Source organism: Protopterus annectens, chromosome 5.part0, assembly GCF_019279795.1.
Source record: "Protopterus annectens isolate FY-2018-M chromosome 5.part0, PAN1.0, whole genome shotgun sequence".
Classification (NCBI taxonomy): Eukaryota; Metazoa; Chordata; order Ceratodontiformes; family Protopteridae; genus Protopterus; species Protopterus annectens.
In genome coordinates this window covers 494020301-494041884 of record NC_056735.1, presented here as the reverse complement: position 1 = coordinate 494041884, position 21584 = coordinate 494020301, and the positions used below count along the sequence as shown (strand labels likewise).

At 36.9% G+C, this 21584-nt stretch overlaps 1 protein-coding gene across 1 annotated transcript in view; it reads left to right on the top strand.

The window, feature by feature from the left end:
* Positions 1-21584, top strand: part of LOC122802691 (ABC transporter F family member 4-like) — a 256641-nt gene that overhangs the window by 18834 nt on the left and 216223 nt on the right. Inside the window, exon 2 of the mRNA XM_044072421.1 lies at positions 19356-19465. Coding sequence (XP_043928356.1) covers positions 19356-19465 — 110 coding nt within the window. The remainder of the gene's footprint in view (positions 1-19355; positions 19466-21584) is intronic.

Below are 21584 nucleotides of genomic sequence, written 5' to 3'. Positions count from 1 at the left end.
GGAGTGTGAAGTTGGCTTTAGAGAAGTTTTTTACCTCTATTTCCTTGACTGGGATTCAACCTTTAAACTTAATGAGATTACTTTATTTATGTTTTATATGTATTGTTAACTAGGGTGAACACTAATCAGATCTTTTTCAGGCTCAGCCTGGGAGGAAGAAGTTGCAAATACATCATTATTTAATAATGTAATTTGAAAGGCAAAGTAGCATGTAAAATCATAGGATAGTATTTCAAATGTGTGAGTGGCAAGCCTTTAACTCTGTCCAAAAATCTGAACTTCCATTTTTTTCGTGTGGTAACTGATGATGTGATAGTGTTAGTTTCTAAGCTAAGATATAACTTTATTGTTTGTATTTATTAGGGATACTAGTCTAGTTGATATTTTTTCAGTGTTAAAGTGTGATTGTGTTGTGGTTCTGTTAATTTTTGGTGCCGTTAACTTTTTATCGGTATTTTTTTTATCGTACTACACCCTCATATCTTTCCATAGTTATATAAAATTCTACCTTGATTCTCCACAGAATCCTTGACATCTGACACTGACTTAGATGAGTCAGAGGGGTCCCTAAGTCACCCTTCAGAAGATGTCTTTTTTTCATTTTGAGGAGATCCTGAATCCTGAAGCAGAGAGTCCCTCCTTCTCCCTTCCCCTTCTGAGGGTTCGCTGTTTGGGCTCTTGGTGCTCGCCTCTTCCTCCTCCCCTCCTACCCGCCCTTCTCATCTAACTAATGGAATCCACTGACTCGAGGGCGCGGGGAACCTCCTCACACAGTGGGAACCTAAGAAAAAACAAAACCTAACAAGTACACACTAGCTCCACCTCAGGACTACTAAAAGGAGTTCCAGTGACGCTATGGCGCTGCAGGCAGCGGTGGCAAAAAAGCTAAAAAGGGAGGTCTCCATCGCCTCCTAATAAAGACTGTCACCAGCAGTCCAGATATATTTAGTGGCTTCACATAAAGCTCACACTACTAAAACATATACTAGCAAATGAAACGATTTTGGTTCTGGGGCTTAATACACACCATGTTTTTAGCCCTCTTTGAATAAGATATTAGAGTTCTTCACAGACTTTATTTCATCAGGTGCTTGCTTCTGCTCTCAAGAGTTCAATTATGGAACGTTATGGTAAGGACATAACTTCTATTTATCAGACAATTGGGTTCTGAAAGGGATTCCTCATGGGTACAGATGGCAGTAGGACTATTTCAGTGTCATTCAAAGGATTCCTCCTCCTCTGCCTGATTAAAGTTCTTTTTCCTCCTGTCATTCAGCATTTGCTGACTCGGGGGTGATAGAAACAGTACCCCAACTCAGATAGGAGGTTTTTATTCAAGAATGTTTATGCTACCAAAGAATGAAGCCTATTGGCGACCAGTTCTAGAACGTTCCTTTTTAAACCACTTTGTGATTATGTCCAAGTTTAAAATGTTATCTCTTGACAACCTATTACCTTTTATTACCCATTTAAGTTTTTGATGACCTTGGCTTTATAAGAGGTTTATCATAACATTTCTATCGCTCCAGGTTTCAGGATTTTCTTAAATTTTCTGTGCCTGTATCACACTTTCCCTTCTGTGCATTATCCTTTGCATAATAATTTTCTCCAAGTGTATTTACAGCTTGTCGCGCTGCAGTAATAGCCTACTGCAGACTGCAGGGTATTAACATTTTCCTTATCTTAGAGAACTTACTTAACTTTGCAGTCTTTTCCAAAGTGTCAGGAATCTCTCACTTGGGTAAGGGATCACCTGCAGAGACTGAGTTTTCTTGAGCACATTCAAAAGTCTTATTTAACCCCTTTCACACTAGATATTTTCCTGGGATGTCGCCTGGGTACCTCAATTAAAAGGACTTTACTTCCACAGGAAAAAGTAGATCTATTTGTCAGTTTTTCTACTTAAACAAATGTCTCAGCAAGATAATTTCTCAGGATACTAGATCTCATGGCATCTATGAATGTTCATCATATTGATCACTGCTGCATTACTAACAAATTAAAACAATGAGTAAAAATGTCACACACAAAAACAATCGGTTAAAAACACAAAAAGAAAAATTTAGCAAAGCTAGACTTTCCACTGTGTGATTCCTTAAACCTCTTGCATTAGAGGTGGCATGGGATATATGCAAATTGCTCTTTAAGGACATTGGGTGTTTCAGCTAAACGGTAAATCTGAATGTCCATGACTTTTTCGTTTCAGTCTATTTATGGATAGATTCAGGCCAATAAAGCCAAATCTTTCTCCATTCCCGTGTTGACTTAGTTCTTAGAATGCTTTCTGCTACTTTATGAATATAATATTCTGTATGGTTATTGTTATTCTCCTTAAGGATCTCCATCCAGAATCACAGTCTCTCCTTGTTTCCTGAGCTTCCCCGTTTCGTCATCATCTCTTTCCAGTATAGGTTTCTGCTTGTGCTATATATCAGAACCTTAACTGTGAAGCACTGAAATACCGCTTCAAATCAGGTAATCCCAGACTGCCTTGTTCTATTGGAAGAATCAGCTTATTCCGTTTGCCTCTTGTTGTCTTTCCCTCCCAGATAAAATCTTTCAGCTCTATCCACAACTTTTCCTGTGGTTGATAAAAATCTTCCTAACTTTTGTATAACACTAAAGGGATTAAAAACATTTTAACTGCAGTATGCTGCTATCCATATCCATAAAACACCTTCCAATTTCTCAGTTTTTGTATTATTTTCTTTAGTCTCTTCCCACATATCCTTAGCTGCTATACCAGAATCCTAATCATTTGCAATCCATAATCCTAAGTACATCATTTTATCATGTTCCCATAAATATGGATATTGCTGAATCAAATTGTGTGTGGGTACATAATTTGCAGCTATTGCCTTTGTTTTAGCTTCATTAATTTTGTATCTCAAAAAGATTTGAAACCATCTCAACATGTTCCACAACACTAAAATGTCATTTTCTCTTTGTATTAGTTATAAAATAATATCAGCCGCAAATAGAGACAGCTTTTCTTGACTTCCATGCCTGTTATATCCTTGAATTTCTGTGTTCCTCATTTTCTTATGTCAGTGGTTGTAAATGTAATGCAAATTGCAAAGGGGAAACAGGATACCCCTGCCTTGTTCCACTGCTCAAACAAAAATTATCAGAGAGGAACCCACCCACTTTCATTTTCACCTCCGAACCCACATGTATCCTCCTAATCAACCTTATATTTTTATTAGGGAATGCAAATGCATCTATTGCCCTGCTTATAATCTTCCAGCTTACTCTGTCAAATGCTTTCCCTGCATCAAGACCTACCAACAACAGTGGTATTTTCTTGCTTTCTGCTTCCCTCTGGATCATCAATGTTCTTTTAACGTTGTAAAATGTTTACCTGCCCTCCACGAAACCACATTGGTCCATATCTATCAATTTTGGCATCACCTTCTAGCCATTATAGACATAAACACTTTAAAATCATGGTTTAGGATTGAAATGTGCCTGTATGAAGTGGGATCTGATATGTATGCACCCTCTTTAGGTATTACAGCCACCACTGCTTTCTTTCCAGATGTTGGTTCTCCAACTCCTCTTAAAATACTTTTAAACAAAACATTCCAGATCTTTATCAGTTTTTTCCATCCTAGCTTTCACAGTACCACATGAATGCTATCTATTCCTGGGGACTTTCCTGTGTATTGGTTAGATATCACACTTTTTATCTCATCTCCTCCCATCCTGTTAGTAATTGAGCCCCATCTACCTCTAACCTTGGCATATTTAATCCTCCCATAAAGATTTCCATTTGTACCGTTTTGATTTCCATATTTCTCTGCTTTATGCAGACTTTCATAACATTTTCAAAATATTTCTAGTACCATTACAGGACCTGTTTATCTTCCTTGATATAGGCTGCCTAAATTTGGTGATAACCATTTCTACTTTCTGTTGCCTGAGTTGTGGCACTAAATGTTTTTGTGCTCTGGAGTTATTAATAAAAAGTTGCTTAACAGCAGTCTTTCTGAACTCATGCATATCATCAAGGTGATCCCTTATTCTCTGTTTAGCGTTCTGCAGTTGCTCCTCTTCTTGTTCGGTGAGATTCCCCCTACTCTACAATACTTTAACCTTTGTCAGTCTCTCTAAATAATTATTGTTACTTCTTAAACATATCTCTCTTTGTTCTATTTCCACACTATTTTTAAACTTAAGTTTAATTTTATCCCACTCCCTAGCTATGTTTTCAGAAGAAAATTCTATCTTCTGTAATAACTCCAGGAATAATTTCCACTACCCATTCATTAAAATCCTCTCTTTTTAACAGATAGGTGGGAAAGCACCAGTGTCCCATTTTTATTTCATTACCTTACATTTTATTGTAGTTATTATTGGTGTGTGATTTGAAATAGTTATTGGATGTGTATCAGAGCTTTCAATTAAATGCACATGTTCCTGTGAAATATATATTTTCTGTCTAAGCTAGACCAGTTTTTGTATCTTGGTGAATAATATGTAAATTCACTCTGAACTCCTGCTACTGAATTCACATCTTCCAAGCCAAATATTTTCATAAATTTCTTCAAAAAAATCTATCCTCCTTTGTTATGTTTTCCCTTCTTGGCCACCAAATGCATCCTCCCTGCTGCAAACCAAATTCCAGTCCCCATTTATAAGTAATATTACCTGCTGAAAGCTGATTATTTCTCCCAGCTGTTAAGCTGCATTATAGCAGTTTTTGGTGGAATATAAATACATGCCAGTGTAATCCTTCTCCCTTCCCAGTAGCCTCTTAGTACTACAAATATACCACTATTATCCTCTTTATCCTCATCTATCAGTTTTTGAGCTGATCTTACAATTATTGTAAGTACTCCTCTTTTCCTATGTCCCAGATATTCTGCTGAGTAACTGTCCTGAAAACCTTTCTTTATCAAATTCACATGACCATTTCTTTCCAAACATGTCTCCTGTAACATAGCTATTTGCACTGTACATTTTTAATATAATTCATTGTTCTTTCTTTTTTGTGTATATCTGTGAGATCATTTACATTTGAAAATAGTATAGAAAGCATCAATGTGTTAAAAAGTTATTATACCTACCTTTTATGTGTGACAAATTATGTGTTAATTGGCTAGTTCCAGCTTTTGTCTTACGTGTATACACTAATGTTTTCAGGTTGATCTGTCATATCCATTTGAGCATATGTCACATCTTATAGAACTTTTTTTGTTTTATTGAAAGCCCACAAACAAAAGGATACACCCCAATACACCCCTAAAACATATTAACTTACTACTAACACACATAAGTATGTACATCTTTAAATATTGAGGTTTTACCTTCTAACCAGAACAGTTGTCCCAGAATGACAGCCACACTCAAAGACTTGGGTTAACCTAAAAGGAAGGTTATCAGTGCTAAGACGCATGGTACAGCCTGTGCTTCTACTAAGTGCTGGTTGGTTTTGTCTTATCTATGTCACTGTCCCATATTGGAAAAACACTTGAATGCATTTAGAAAACATTATCTCCTAGCCATTGAAATAAAACCACTGAAAGAAGTAAGTACTCTGTTTTTATTGCGCTTTATCAGATTGTTTCCTTGGAGACATGAGAACCAGATACAGAGTTATTTCTACAAGCACTGATTTATTTGCTAGACAGTGTTCTTTTTTATTTGTTTGCTTTCCTCTTAAAACTTGTTACTAGATTAACCCAAGTACCTTAATCCATTCATTCCCCTATGCAAGAGTGAAATAAGCACATATTTTTTTTGTATCCTGCTCTTTTGACCAGACTTTTATTCTTTTTTATGTTGCAGTACCTACATATCTTAAAATTGAACAAGGAGAAAGAAAGAAGGGGGGAAAAACAGGGTCACCTGTTTACTCTAGTTTCTCCATTACACTTGAATATAACTGGCAAAACTTTACGTTATAGCATGCAGATTATATCATGCATTATAAAAACATACCACGATTAAGAGTAAAATTATGTTTTATTTACAGCTGTTTCCCTCCTCTTTCCAGTGTTCTTCCAAACATTAATAGCATGAAGTAAGGTATATGCTTTAGAGTCCCCTACAAGTTTAACAAAGTCAAAAAGTCCAAAATTTCCAGGTTTCTGTTAATGTTTCACAAATATAATTAATGATTTGTAATCCAACATTTATTTGTCAATTTCCAATTTTCTGGTTATATTCCTGTTGATTTTACAAATACTGTGCTTAATTTCCAATGTACTCCTGGTTCTTCTAGTCAACTATTGTGCTTTTTTCTGCCTTTCAGACATTTTCCATTGGAACATTGGAAAAGGTTTTACTGGCACAGTCTCTGTGATTCTTATTACCAGAAGAACAAGAAGCAGAATCTCCTTCTGTTTCATAACTCACTTTTTGCTGGACAAACTTGTGTTTCCTCCTCAGCATGCTCTACATCAAAACTGATTTTGTCCTTCCAGGAAAGAATATTCTTAAAATAACCAGGTACAGCACTTTGAATCTCATGCCTGCTTCACAACATTCCTCGATTAGTGGAATAAATTTACTCCTTTTCTGCCTGGTGTACACTGAGTAATCAATTTCCCCAAACTCTCTACTGTCTCCCACTTTTAGTACATTGTCCTTCTGCCACAGTTTTGTCAGAATCAACTACTCCTGCTGGTAGGCTTGCATCTTTACTATTAAAGGTCTAGATTGCTTTCTCCTGGCCAGGTTTGAAGCATACACACGATGTGCCCATTTAGTTAACAACTCATGTTATTCAATACCAGTCCAGTTGCATATTTAAGCTGTTATAAAATGAATATAGTCTGTTCCTTCCAGCTTCTCGGGTGCAGTAGAAAAACTCAGGTTTTCCCTATGTGCTCTGTCCTCTAATTCTATTATTTTTTGAAACATCTGATGTTAAGTTGTCTATCTCACCTTTGTTCTTGCTGGTTGGGATCGGAGCCAATCCTCTGCTCCGACTCTGCCATCTTCTATAGCTTGAGAACTGTTTACTGGCTCAAGGCTACCCCTTATCCCATGATGCCTAGCGATAGCTACCCAGATCTCGTTTGCTGCTTCAGCTGTGAGGTGTCATTTTTCTGGCTCAGGCTGGTATAAAGTCTTTTTGTATAACTTTATTACTCTAGATTTCTATATTTTCAGTGTTTTATTGTTAATTATTAATCTTGTTTTTTGTGATAGCTAGTGTTTAGTTGTAGTATCCCTTCTTTTCCTTGAGAACTCATTTAACTTAGAGAATTCTCACCCACCCCTCCCCCCATTCTCTTCTTGTCAGGTTAGCCCGTTAGGTTAGAGGCTTTCCGTCTACCTTTCTTTCACAGGCTAGCCATTTAAGTTAGAGGCTTTCCTATTAAAAAAAAAAAAAAAACCTTTAGCTATAGTTTTGTAGTACAGTATGTTTTTTGTGTAGACTGTATTTTGCTTTTGGTAGCTGTTGCTGTACTTGTTGTTTCCTTCTTTCAGGATGTCAAAGGAATCCAAAGTGTCTGGATTCAAGAAGTGTGACTCATGCTGTCAGAAAATGTCTCTGACAGATGGGCACACTTCTTGCATCTATTGTTTAGGCGCTATGCACCTGCAGGACTCTTGTTCTATCTGCCATGCCTTTAGTCCAAGAGTCCTGCAGGAGCGTAAGAAAAAGCTTATTCTTAGGGGTCTTTTAAAACCCTCAGCTTGTGAAATCCTCTAAATCTACCAAGCAGTCGGCTCCAAGTTCGGAGCCGTCCTCGGTTCAGACTCTACCTTCTGCTTCAGTTCCGCCTGGCACCGATAAGACTATCTCCCCGTCGGCTCCATCAGAAACTTCGGAGCCTTCGCGGAGGCACAAGAGGCTGAGGTCCCCTTCACTGGAATCGGTACATTCGGCTCCTCGGTCTCCGTTGCTTCAAAGCGAGTGCAGTCACTGATCCTCTCACTCCTCTCGATCCTCTAGGCTGTCGGATCATGATGTGAAGAGAGTGCTCAGTAGGTTGCTAAAGTCGCAGGCACTTGCCAAGATGTTGTCCAGCCCTCCTCAACAGGTGTCAGCTCCGTCCACTCCAATGAGTTCGGAGCTGGAGTACGTTGGGGTTTGAGTAGTGGAACCGCTGGCTCTGATAACTCTATCTCCTTCAGTTCCAACGTCAGCTCCGATCCCCTCGGTGGTGCCGTCCGTTGAGGGATCTGGGCGCTGGGGTTCCCACGTCGGCTCCGAGGGGGCGAGTGGCATCGGAACCTTGTCCAACCCCGTTCTCCCTCTCTGTGCTTCGGAGCAGGTGAGCTCGGCTCCTACATCGGCCAAGGAGCCGTCTCCCTCGGTGCGGAGAAAGATTCCAATTTCCTCGGAACCGGAGCTTTCTCTGCATCGTGGCAGGGACGCCTTCAGTGTCATGAGGAGTGTGCTGGCCACTGAGTCAGCTCCACTATCGACCCCACCGGCTCTGTCCCCTGTAGTGCCTGTGCCAATCTCTGCTCCTCCTCCAGACCCCAAGCGTATGGAACCGGCACTCCAGGGCACCCCATTGGGTGTTTCCTCTTCTTCCGAGGCCTCCCCTGATCATTCGGAGGAGCCTCCTCGTAAGAAGAAGTGCAAGAGGAAGCACATTGACTCCCCGAGTCTGTGAATTCTGATAGACTTAGATGATTCAGAAGGGTCCCCGAGATCCCCCTCTGAAGATGTTTCCTTCTCGGACATCCTAGAAATGCTTAAGCAGAGGGGGGACTGGAATCCCCTAGCCCCTACCGAAGATGAGTCTCTATTTCTGGATGCATTCGGTTCCCGACCTTCCCACCTCCTGGGTTTCTCCACCTTTCGATCCACTTATGTCAGTGGTGGCTTGAAAGGCTTGGTCAGCTCCGGATACAGTGGAACCAACTCAGAGGAGACCTGGCAAATTCATCACAGCACCCCAGGATAAGCAGTTCCTTACCAAAGGTGTTCCTGTTGATGCCATGGTGGTAGCAGCAACCACCAAAAAAGAGTTACTGGAGACCTCCTCATCTGTCCATCCTCCTAACAAGGAGTCTAGGATGATGGACATACGGGAAGTGAATGTTCACTTCAGCGACCTTGTCTATGAGGTCACTGAACTACTTATGTCATTTTACCCGGCTTCAGAGGAATCTCCTTAAAGAGCTCGGAGATACCCTTCAAGATCCATCAGCTGAGGGGGATCAAGCTAAAGTAGCTTCCCAGCTGGTGACGCTTAATTCTGTAGTTAACTCCTCCATGAGGCTCATTTCCTACGCACTCGATGGTGTGAGTAGAGCCGCAGGTACGGGTGTGGCCCTTAGGAGGCATGCATGGATGCAGCTGTGTAATTTTGCGGAACCCTTTCGAGCATCATTCACCAACACCCCCTTTGATGGTTCCTTTCTCTTTGGACCACAGGTAAAAGACACTTTGACTAGGTGTGAGCAAGAAGGCAAGACTCTCTCTGCAGTGGGAGTCCATTTTTCCACTCTTTCTAGACCGTACCCTAAAGGTCAGAAGAGTGGCAAAATGTGGTTCCAAAAATCCCAGGGAGCCTTGCCTGACACAAGTAGTGAGGCAGAGGGGGAAACTGTAACAACAGATGCCGCCCTCGTGGCAGAGGGGGTCCGCAGAACCAGGGCAACAGAGAATCTTTCTCTGATAAGCCCTTTTAGCATCCCTGAAGGGTTGCCTGGCTGCTCACCTCTGGAGGCAGTTGGGGGAAGACTTTCAATGTACCCAAAAGCCTGGCAAAATTTAACACAAGACAGATGGGTACGGTCCATTATATCCGGAGGTTACAAAATTCCCTTCTGTCAACCCCCCTTACCGTCAAGGAAATCCCTTGTTACTTGATATGCAGCCATCTTGGAAGTCCAGGGATGGTAATCTTAAATTCAACCTGCATATGCAAAAGGCTGCAAGTCCAGGGATGATATTCTTAAATTCAACCTGCATATGCAAAAATTGACTAAAAAAGCTGTCCAAACACTAGGGATGCTTCACAGAGCCAAATACTTTCTCACCATTGCAACTAGAACTTTCCGTGCTACTACTTACCTCCTGCCATCATTACTAACCTCCAGACACCAAAGAAGTGAAAACTTGAACAGTGTTATAACACAGTAACTAAATTTGCAGCAAATATGCCTTTCAGAACCTACTACTGTACAGCACTAAAAAATCGAAATTGGTTAGAACTACCCCTTCAACTAACATGCACACCCCTTCTTACCTCCAGTAAAATTATTTAACATCTGTCTGTTTGCCCAATGCTAAATGCCATTCTACCCAGTTATGTTCCCAGTCAGTCATTACAATCCAATGAGCAGAAACTCCTTTCTTACTACAAACCTGACAAATATGCTGCACATGTTGCTAAAGTCTGGAACTCTTTACCTGTATCTATCAATTCAGTACCCTTCCTTCAACAGTCCTTTAAAACCATTCTGATAGACTTCTTAGCCAAAACCAGACTATGTTCTTACTCACCCCCAGGATAAGCTGTATCCCAAATATGAACTAATCTGAACAAGTACCTGTTCATACCTTACACTTACTTACTCCCCTTCTTCATTGAGTGCCTTACTTCAGTCATTTTTTCTCCCCTGATTGCCTATGTAAACATGCCATAAATCTATTTTTCTCCCACTTCATTTTACAGTTCCTGTTTGTGTTATACTAACTTACCTTTAATTTCTGTAAACTGGCTAAAATTTCTCTAAATATTAAATTGTTGTCTATTCTTAACCAATGTTTTCACATTATGTCTAATTTAGTGTAATTGTTTAAACTGTAGATTTTTTATTGTTTTTACTGTATTATCTTTGAAGATTGTAAAATTATTGTCCTTATAATGTTTTTGCAATACTTTGGAGCTTTTCTGCACTGGCCACCATTGAAAATGAGCTCCTCTCCAGTAAGACTTTCCTGGTAATCAGATGTCTCTAAATAAATAAATAAATAAGCTAAATCTTTCAGATGTTTGGATTAATTGTTAATTTCTTGTGAAGGTAAAAAGAAGGGACAACCTCTGTCAAAGCAAACTATTTCCACATGGTTGTGTAAGGTTGTTACCTTTTGTTGTACCCATCACAACAAAAACAGAACTACTCCAGGCCAGGTGAAGGGTCACTCTACCAGGGTCTTAGTTTCATCTATGGCTTTTTGGAAAGGGTTAGGTTCTGGAAGTATTCCAGAAGCTGCAACTTGGTCCTTTGTGCATACATTTACAAAGCACTATAAGTTTGATTCCTTCTGTAGTCTAGATCAGTCTGTCTCCAGGGGCTCCTGGACTCGTCTCCTTCCATATCCCAAATGTAGTAAGCTAGGGTAGTCTGTCCATATAGCTACTGCAGCAGTGATCAATATGATGAACACTGTACAGTTGTGTAAATAAAGTTACCATAACAGTAGATCTCAAAATGATCACTGCTGCAGTAGTCTCTCCTTCCTCCATCCCTCTTGTGTTGTTTATGCCAGGATGAGGTTATTTTTGTTATACTTAGCATTGTCTTTTCAGGACTCATTCTCTCTCTCTGTCTGTTGGCAGGAAAGCTCTGAATGGCTTGGCGCCCAAACTTGTCTTTTAGTCGGCTCAGCTTGAGCTAACTAACAGTTTGGTTCCGTGGAAGGTACCCTGAAGCTTTGGAAACTGTTCAGCTGTTATATCCTTGGCAGGATATAACCCATATAGCTAAGGCTACTGCAGCAGTGATCGTTCAGACATCTACTGTTATGGTAAGTTTACTTAAACAGCTGTACTTTGTCATGATTCCTCTAGCAAGATTATACATGAGTAAAGTTCAAAAGAACCTAAATTAGTAGGGTCCCAGCATTAACATTTCCTGCCATTTCAGATCCCAGTTTTGGGATTTGTGAGAAGGGACATTTTTAGTGGAGAGACCAATATTTTCTGAATTTTGGTCTCCCATTTTCCCTTCTAGCTCCAGCATAGTCTCTACAATAAACACATCAGACTTTGCATGGGAAGTAGAGTCTATTGGGATAAAAGTGTAGGGTCTTTGGAAAAGAGAAGATAGATCAGAACACATAGGCATAAAATAAATGTCAGCAGTCGTAAATGCTCTCAACTCTCTCATTCATCTGTAACCCCCAGGACCATTACAAATGGTTACAGACAACACCACAGTCATGTGATACCTAAACAAACAAGCGGAACCAGATCCTACCCTCTGTGTAGACTAGCCATGGTAGCCTAGGATATAGCTTTAAAACACAGTCTCACTGTACATGTATCTTATTTCTGAATGGTGGATTTTTCAGGAATGGATCCAGTTGTGAGGAGCACCTCATATAGATCTTTTTGCCCAGTCACAAAAGTCAGTTGGCGAAATTCAAAACAGATACTTTTTTTTCCCCTTTGACTGGAATGCTCCTATATGTTTTTATGCTCCTTCCCCTAATATCCGTGGTCATTTTGAGAATTCAGAAGTACTCTCCAAAGATCATTTTGGTGACTCCCTTCTAACCTAGTCATTAGTAGTTCATTCTCCCTTCTTTTGGAAATGGCCAAGGACAGTTGCCACAATCTTCATCACAGACTGAACTTACTCATACAAGATAGGGATGTCTGCTACATCCCATCTCCAAAATGCATCTGGCTGCCTGGATGATAGAGTCTTATTACCATTTAGTCACCTGTTTTCTGAAGTCATGCTGCAGGTATTAAAGGAGGCAAGAAAACCTACTACTAGAAAATCATTTATTAGCAAATGGAGTCTTGCTGGTGCCAGGAGTAGACCTTTTTATTTCAAGTTAAACAGGCAGTTCACAAAGTATTGCTCAAGGGCCAAAGAGAACAGGACCTGGAAGACTGATGTATTCTCCTTCTCATGAACTGATCTATTTCTGTATGGCTTCCCTGCCATACCTCTCATCCCCAGGTCACTAGTAAAGATCAGGAAGGAATGACCGAGGGTGATCTTGACTGCACCCTTCTGACCAAAGCAGCATTGGTTCCCTCTGTTATACAACATGAGCTGACAACCTTGGCTGATTCCATGGGAGGTGGAATTCTTGACTCAAAACAAAGGAGCCACCATACACCCCAGCTTGACCACCCTGAAGTTGGCAGCCTGGATGATGTGATCCTTATTCCTCAGGGCCATCTCTTGAACTAAGATGTCTTATCTCTTTTAAAAGAGAAAAAAATTGTACATTTGCTGCTTTCATCTTATCACAATAAAAAAATCTTCAGAATAAAATGAAGAGCAGCAAGTTTGTAGTTTAAATAAATACAACCACCAGTCATATGATCTACGTTGTTAATATTTAAAGCAACATAAATGCAGTTTTTACTACAATTGTGAAATAAATATGAAAGCTGAAGTCAGAATGTAAGTATAAATAAATTAACTTAATCCTTTAAATGTTTCTAACCAACAAAATAATAACATTTCAAATAACACAGTTTTATTCTGAAATAGTATTGTAATAATTCCATAATTTTTATATATGACATTTTAAATAACTATGTACAATATATACATCAGCCTGACATCAGTAACAATACTCAATTCATACAATAACTTTGTAGATGAGGCTGTCTAGTTATCAGAGAATATCTGTTCAGTGTTGCATAGTGTCTATCAATGATAAGACTTTTTTCCATGGCTTATTAACCAATGGCCTGGGATAGATTCTCATTTCTTTAATTTTGATTTCCATCAAAGCTGTAGTCTTCAGCAGGGTCTAGAAGTCTTCTAGAGTCGATATTGTGTTTGTATTCCATCTTTTAGTTATATCTTTTCTTGAGATTCCAAGTATTGTCCATAATAAATACATGTTTGATTTATTTAACTGGGGATCTTCATTTACATTCAACAAAATAAGAGCTTTAGATAAGATAAAAGTTTCATTAAATAAAGCTTGTAGAAAGTTATTAATTCACTTCCAATATGTCTTAACTTTAACACAATCATAGAATATAATATATGATTCCAGTCTGCTCTATGTGCTTGCTCACACCTCCAACATATTCCATTTGCAGAAGAATTAATTTTAGTCATTTTATCTGGAGTTAAAAATGCTCTGTGCAAGTATTTCCAGTTAAATATTTTCCAATATTGTGTAAAAGATGTATGCTTTATTGATAATAAAATATTTGATTTTATTATTTCAGTTAACTGCGGAGAGTGTCCTTTAGATATGTATTTCTAATATGATATTTTTGGTGGTGTTTTATATTTTATTAATTCTTTATAAAAATTTGAAATGCTATTTTTTATGTTAGAATCATTGTATATGATTCTATATAAGCAGTTTGAGTTTTGGCATATCTTTAAAAGAGGAATTATTAATTATTTTGCATAAGTCTTGAGAGTACATCAGAATGCTTTGTAAGTTTAAGCAATTGTGTTGTGGAATTTTGTATATTGTTTTTATTGTTTGTATATTCAAAATTTTTAGTTCCCTGATGCATTGTGACCAGCAGATAAATCCTCTTTGTTCCCAATAATTTATTGTTTCACTATATATTTTATGTGGATAGTTCTTTGTAATGCTGAATGGTATTAGGATAGTACTCTAGAGCTTCAAATCTATATATGTATTAATCAGTTTTCTGAATGAGTTAATATAATAATTGATCAAATGTGTTTTAGTTGGTTTTGTTATGTTATATTGCATACTGGTACTTAGTCTGCACCAGGGTTTATTAGTTTTAACTGATATTTGAACATTTTTAAGTAAATTAAACTTGTTTATTGATATCACCATTAGTAATTCTTTCCAGTTAACTGAATAATTAGGGTTTATCCAGTCTGCAATATTTTTAAATATGGCTGCCTTTATATATGTCTCTATATTCGGAAAGTTTAGTCCAGCAAGTTTCCATAGTCTAATGTGATGTGTTAGAACAACTCTGTTCCTTTTGGAAAACCATAAACATTTTATTAAACATGTGTTTATTTCTTTAAGAACTTTTCTTTCAGGAAGCAACTGTATTGCTAATGCTACATAAAGAATCTTAGGTAATAAAAACATTTTTATTAACTGTAATCTATCTTCAAATGTTAATACTGTTTTATTCCATTTTTCCACACATATTTTAATTGTGTCAATGATATTACTATAGTTTATTGAAGTAGTTTCCATTTATGTCTTTGCATAACTCTCTTCCTAGATACATTAAGGTAGATTCTTGTTTCCCTATGATATGTTTTCTCTTAATCTGTACTTATTTTTTTTTTTATTTAAAATCAAAAATGTTGATTTTGATCTACTAAATTGAAGACCTGAAGTCCTATAAAATTTCTCAATCAGTATGTCCAGTTCCTCTAAGGTTACTTTAGAATTAGATAAGGTTAATAATATATCGTCAGCAAAGAACATTACTTTAGAAGTATATTGATCATAAACATCCACTCCTCTTATCTTTAAATTGAGTATTGAGACTGCCAGTATCTCAATGGCCAAAGCAAATAGAATCATTGACATGGGACAGCCTTGTTTAGTACCTTTTGTTATGTAAAGAGATTCAGAAGTAAAAGGGCCTAGTTTGACATATGCTAGATTATTTATATATATATATATATATATATATATATATATATATATATATATATATATATATATATATATATATATATATATATATATATATATATAGATTTTAATAGATGAACAAAGGGGATAGGAAATTCAAATAGTTCAAGAATTCTGAATAGATAGTCCCAATTTAAGGAATTGAAGACTTTCTCTATGTCCAAACCATTTATGAGTGATTCTTTATTTTCCTTATTTACATAATCTATGAGAGTAAGTATCCTTTTAATATTATCGTGGTTGTGTCTATTATGAATAAATCCACTTTGCATTATTTATTATTTTAGTTAATGGTATTTTCATTCTATTGGTTAGAATTGTCATAAATATCTTATAATCATTATTTAGTAATGAAATGGGTCTGTATGAAGCACTAAATTGGGTATTTTATTTTCCTTTAGAATTGAAGTGATTAAAGAATATTTCCAAGAAGGTGGTATTACTGCTTGTGATTGAATTTCTAATAGGGTTTTATGGAAGAGGGATGTTATCATTGAAGGGAAAAGTTTATATATTTCCATAATTATGCCATGTATTCCAGGTGCTTTTTTATTTTTGCCTTCTTTAATTCTGTCAGTAATTTATTTACACGATATAGGTTTTTGTAATTCTAATTTTCATTCTTCTGGTATTTTTTTTTACATTAATAGATTTTGTGTCCAGGCTTAAATGATCAGTATGTGCATTTTATTTTTTAAAATGTTCCATGTAATAATGTCTGAATGCATCAAGAATGTCCCCTATATCCGATTCTTTTTTCCCTTTTTTTCATGATAGACGTTGTTGATGTTATTAGCTTTTGATTGTATTTTAACTCTTGCAGATAAATTATGTAAGTAGTTGGGTGAGATAGCCAAATAATTTACTTTTAGTTTTTCTAAGGCTAAACTAGTTTTTGTGTATTAGAATCTCGTTATATTTTTTATTTAATTCCTCTATTTTTAATTTCTATAGAATTTTGATTTTTTTCAGTTTTTGCTGACAAAAGTCTGGACTGTAAATCCAATAATTCAGACTACTTTCATTCCCATAGAGGAAAGCCTGTTGGTTGAAACCGGTCTGGGATGTTTATTATACCTTAATAAAATACTTATGTATTTAATTTATTAGCCTCATTTGATGCTTTTCACTGTATTTGGTGCTGGCAATTTTTGTCTACTTGTATCTGTTCCTGCCTTGCACCTGGTACTACTTGCAGAGAGTTTTTTTCTAATTCTGATAACAACCAATGTTTAAATTCTTTGATTTTTGTTATATGTGATGGGATTCTAGAAGAAAAGATTAATGGTTTGAACTCAATTTGAAATTTCAAGATTAAAGAGTTGTGGTCTGAGAAAGGACAGGTTGATTGTGAAATTTATAATTTTTGAATTTAAATCTTGATCAACAAATATTTTGTCTGTTCTGGTTTGAGTTCCATAACTGTGATCTTGATGGGAGAAAAATAATGACTTATTGTCTTTCAATTTAAAGGTATCTATTAAATGAAATAGTTCAATCCATTTATTTTAAAATTTTGAAATAGGAGATGTTTGTAAAGGTCTCTTGTTTGTAGTTTCACAAGCATCTAGCATACAGTTAAAGTCTCCTCCTAATATTAAGTTACCTTTATAGTTACTGGAAATAAATCTAAGTGTTTCTTAACAGGTCCTATACCAATACCAGAGAACCAATATAGGTTTACTAGAGTCCATATTCTGTTATTAAATTTAATTATTACAAAGGTTATAAGACCATCTTTATCTTCATGTTTATAGATAATTTCAGGATTGATAATGCTTTTTCCATAGAACTGTTACTTCTTTTGTTTTTGTCTTATAGGAGGATTGGGCTAATATGTATTCATTGGGATTCCATTTATAGCTATCATTTATTTGAATTTTGTTTCTTGAAGGAAGACAACTTGTGCTTTGTTCAGTTTTAAATATTTCAGTAAACTTGCTTTTTTGCTAGGATTATTTAAGCCATTAGTGTTTAAAGATAATAAAGTCAAGTCCATATTAAGTTATTGTTGGGAAAGTAAACCTTATTTTTTTTCATTGTTATTATAGCAATTACATAGTTTCCTCTGATAACAGCAAAGTTTATAATTGTATATAGACTCATAAAAGATGGGCTCACTGTATCCTTTATGTCCCCTCACCATTTAGGTTATCAACTCAGGAGATATGACCCTGTTACCCTTTAACCACATTTTCCTGAGGACATGTTAATATCAAGGGAGACGCTGTAGGCCAAATACAAGAAAATCATGCCTAGTTAAATGGAAAATATTCTCCTTCTGGTGCCAGAGGAAGAAATGCCACCCAAAGCAAGTGGATATCGCACTGCATCTTCAGTATCTGAACTGTTATCTTCAAGTGTGCCTTACTTCTCTACTATATCTGCATGCTTGCTTGTAGAGTTTCCACTGGCATCCAGACTCCAGTGAAACAATCTTTGAAAGGCATCTTCCATCAGAGGCTTCTCAGAATGAAAATAGTGACCTTTGCTTGGGACATGCCTTTAGTTTTGGAAGAATTGATCTTACACCCATTCCCTTAACATTTCTGTATTGGAAAACAGTTTTTGTGATTGCCATCACATGTGCTAGGGAGTCTCCAAGCTACAGGCCCTCATACACAAAGAGCCTTTCTTACAATTCCATAAAGACAGAGCGACCCTGTGCACTATTCCCTCCTTTATGCCAAATTTTGTTACAGAAGTAGCCCTCAACCAAGTTATTATTCAGCTGCCTAGAGTGAGCTAAAACAGCAGCCCTTGATGCAAGCATGAACGTGCTCTGCTTTTAAGGGAGCAAGAAAGAACCAAAGATTGCATGTGCTGTTGCCACATGGTCTGAGCTAAGGTGATATCATCCCGTCTACTGAGTACTGATTCTTAGTTCTGAAAGTCAGGCTATGGTAAGTTCCCTACATATCTGCACTATCTGTGAAGATGACTCTTTTTGATAAGTCAGGAATGCACTTTCTCAAATCACACTGTAGATGGGTAGCCCCTTCTGCCAGTCTTGACTGATGGGTTTCCTTGTAAGTTGAGTGAGTATATACTTTTGTATTTCTTGTTAGCAGTAGGAGTACCCAATCTTTGTTGTTTTTTCCCCCTGATTTGCAGGAAGATGCTTGCAAGAAGGTGTAAACTGCTGAGTGACCTCTGTTATGTAGTCAGTGCATGATATGCCAGTACATGGACATGCCAACCTCCAGGCATGGTAACCTCTGAGAAAAAGATTCTATATATATTGATCAATGGAAAAGATAAACTATACCTTTCAACCTCTTTGAGCAAGAAATCAGGACAAAGCCATAAATAAAAGTGGGACAAAGGCCCAAAAATAGGGACAATTTTTAAATATTGTTCTTACAAACTTAGAAAGTTGATAGAATAACAGGTTTTACATTATCATGAATTTTCTGAATGGTATGTACTCTGAAACTCAAATGTCTGCCGTTATTTTTTTAACTTCATTCTCTAATGATTTGCCAATAATTTTCCAGAAAAATGCAATTTTATGAAAAACAGGCCAAAAATGTTAGGCAAAAATCTGTACATTCTGTGAAAGTCTGTAGAGTTGAGAGGTATGAGATAAACGCAAACCTAGAACCTACCAAGGAGGGTCCCTTTTTGTAGATTAACTGTTGCAGTAAGAAATGTGTCTTATTCTGCTGTTTGCATAGTAAAAGCATTTATAGTTATTATTGTTATAATTTGCAAATTGCATTATAAACTGTTGTACTTGAGTTAAATTTGCTTTTAGGTATCATTTGATGTTACTTATACTTTTAATCTGTGCAGCATTTTGAACAGTTAATACCTACAGGTAATACCAACAGTTTTTTGCTTTGCTTTTTTGTTTTAGTCCTTGAAAATAAAACTGAAAATGTGATGCAGAAGACTGACACGGATGATGATTCTGGTGAAGAGAGTGATATAAAAAGCCTTGGTGACACTTCGGATGTCTTGAATATGGTATTTAACATTTGTTTTCACTGACTAGCTTTATAATCCTGTTACAGATAGTCTGGTTGTATAACAGTTTTCAGTTTTACTGTCAGACATGGATGTAAAGTTCAGGTAGGCAAATCCTTTAATAACTGTGATAATACATAGGGTTGCCCTTTATGAAGCAATGAAAACCTAGCAAAAAGTCACACCTTTACTGTGCTCATTTTCCAATTATTTTGATGACTAGATATCTGCTATTTTTATAATTGCTTGTTATGCAGCTGACAACTTTTCTAAAGAAACAGTCCGTGTTGTGCTTAATGCAACAGTTAAACAAAGCCATAAGTTTTGTTGACTACATGTTCTGGTCCTTGATAATTTGTGTGTGATGCTGTTGACAACTTTAGATAAATGTTCACTACTGTGGTTAAAGCAGCAGTTTAGCAAATATATGTGTACTGCTCCCATGTCATTTTGTAGAATTCTTATTATTTAAGCAATTGGTGTATTTTGCTGAAATTATTATACCAGATAAAGATTATGACATATAGAGATTATGAGGACATAAGAAGAATGAATGATGATTGTATAATTTCTTGTAACATGTAGTTTATATTTGTCTCAATCTAGTTCGTTTTCAGACAGTCTTGAATGTAGCCAGGCATATCCTGTACCCCCAGCTTTGCAGATTTTTTTCTGACCCTGTCTCAAAATCATTATGCCCCATTGAGCTCATAACATGTAGAGCTGTCTAATTTCTAGAAAGCCTTGCACCATGGTGCTGAGGGATAGTTTCCTGACTGAGACCCTGGTGATTGAGGTTTGGTTAATGGTCCTAGCACTGGAGGAACTAGGCAGGGAGGGAGTAGAGAGAGAGAGATGTGGCCCTCTTGCCTGTCCTTTAGGGAGGGGGGTAGTGGGTGCTCAGGCAGTGCATATGAAAGCGCTATTTCTGTAGTCCAGACCAGGGAAACCACTTCCCATTCCTTAAGGTTTGTGATGTGGCATCTACCAGGCAATGTCTCTTTTGAAATTGAGGAATGATCAGCATGGACAGTCCATTGTACATCACATTTTTTCTGCTTAGCTGAGTGGGTGTGAGGAGATAGCACCATAAGAGCAAAGACACTTAAACCGCTCCTAATGGCTGCCTTAGTAATGATCCCTGTCAGCCATTTCTCACCTTGAATGATAGGGGAACAAATGGATCAAATATACAGGAAGGAGCTGATGATCAGCCGGCAGTTGCAGCATAGAGAGCACACAAAAAAGTGTGCATATGTATGATGTATGTGTGTGTCTATGTGTGTGTCTATCTATCTATATATATATATATATATATATATATATATATATATATATATATATTATATATGTCATACCTCAACCTCTTGGAGGAAGAAATCTGGACAAAGCCATAAATAAAGGGGGGTGGGGGGCAAAGGACCAAAAATAGGGACAAATTTTTAAATATTGCTCTTACAAGCTTAGAAAGTAGATAGAATAACAGATTTTTCATTACCATGGATTTTCAGAAGGGTATGATGTCTAAAACTGAAATGCCTGTCATTATTTTCTGACTTAAGCTTTCAATGATTTGCCAATGATTTGTTAGAAAACCAATATTGTATTAAAAAAAATTGGACCAAAAATATGAAGCAAAAATCTGGGCATTCTGCAAAAATCTGTACAGTTGAGATGTATGATTGATATATATATATGTATATATATATATATATATATATATATATATATATATATATATATGTATATGTTGACAGGGCTGTTCATCAAACGCCCTTACGTCGCCACATATACACCAGAATACCAAAATCTTGAATGGCCACAAAAACTATTTTTTCCCCTAGGGGAAAAAAATTGCACGGCCATTGTCAGGAATTTGCTGTTTCTTCCACTCTAGTGTGATCTTGGAGTTGGTATATTTAAATAGGGAGTGTGGGAGCCACTTCATTGTGTTTGTCTGTTTTGTTTATTGTTGGCCCAGCAATTTTTTTCCCTTGGAAAAAAAAAAATCACTTTTGTGGCTTTTCGAGATATTTGTATTCCTGCCGATGGTTGCCATTTATATTTGGTCGTTGCTGATTACAGTTCGATTTGTGTTTTTATATTGGATAATGTTCAT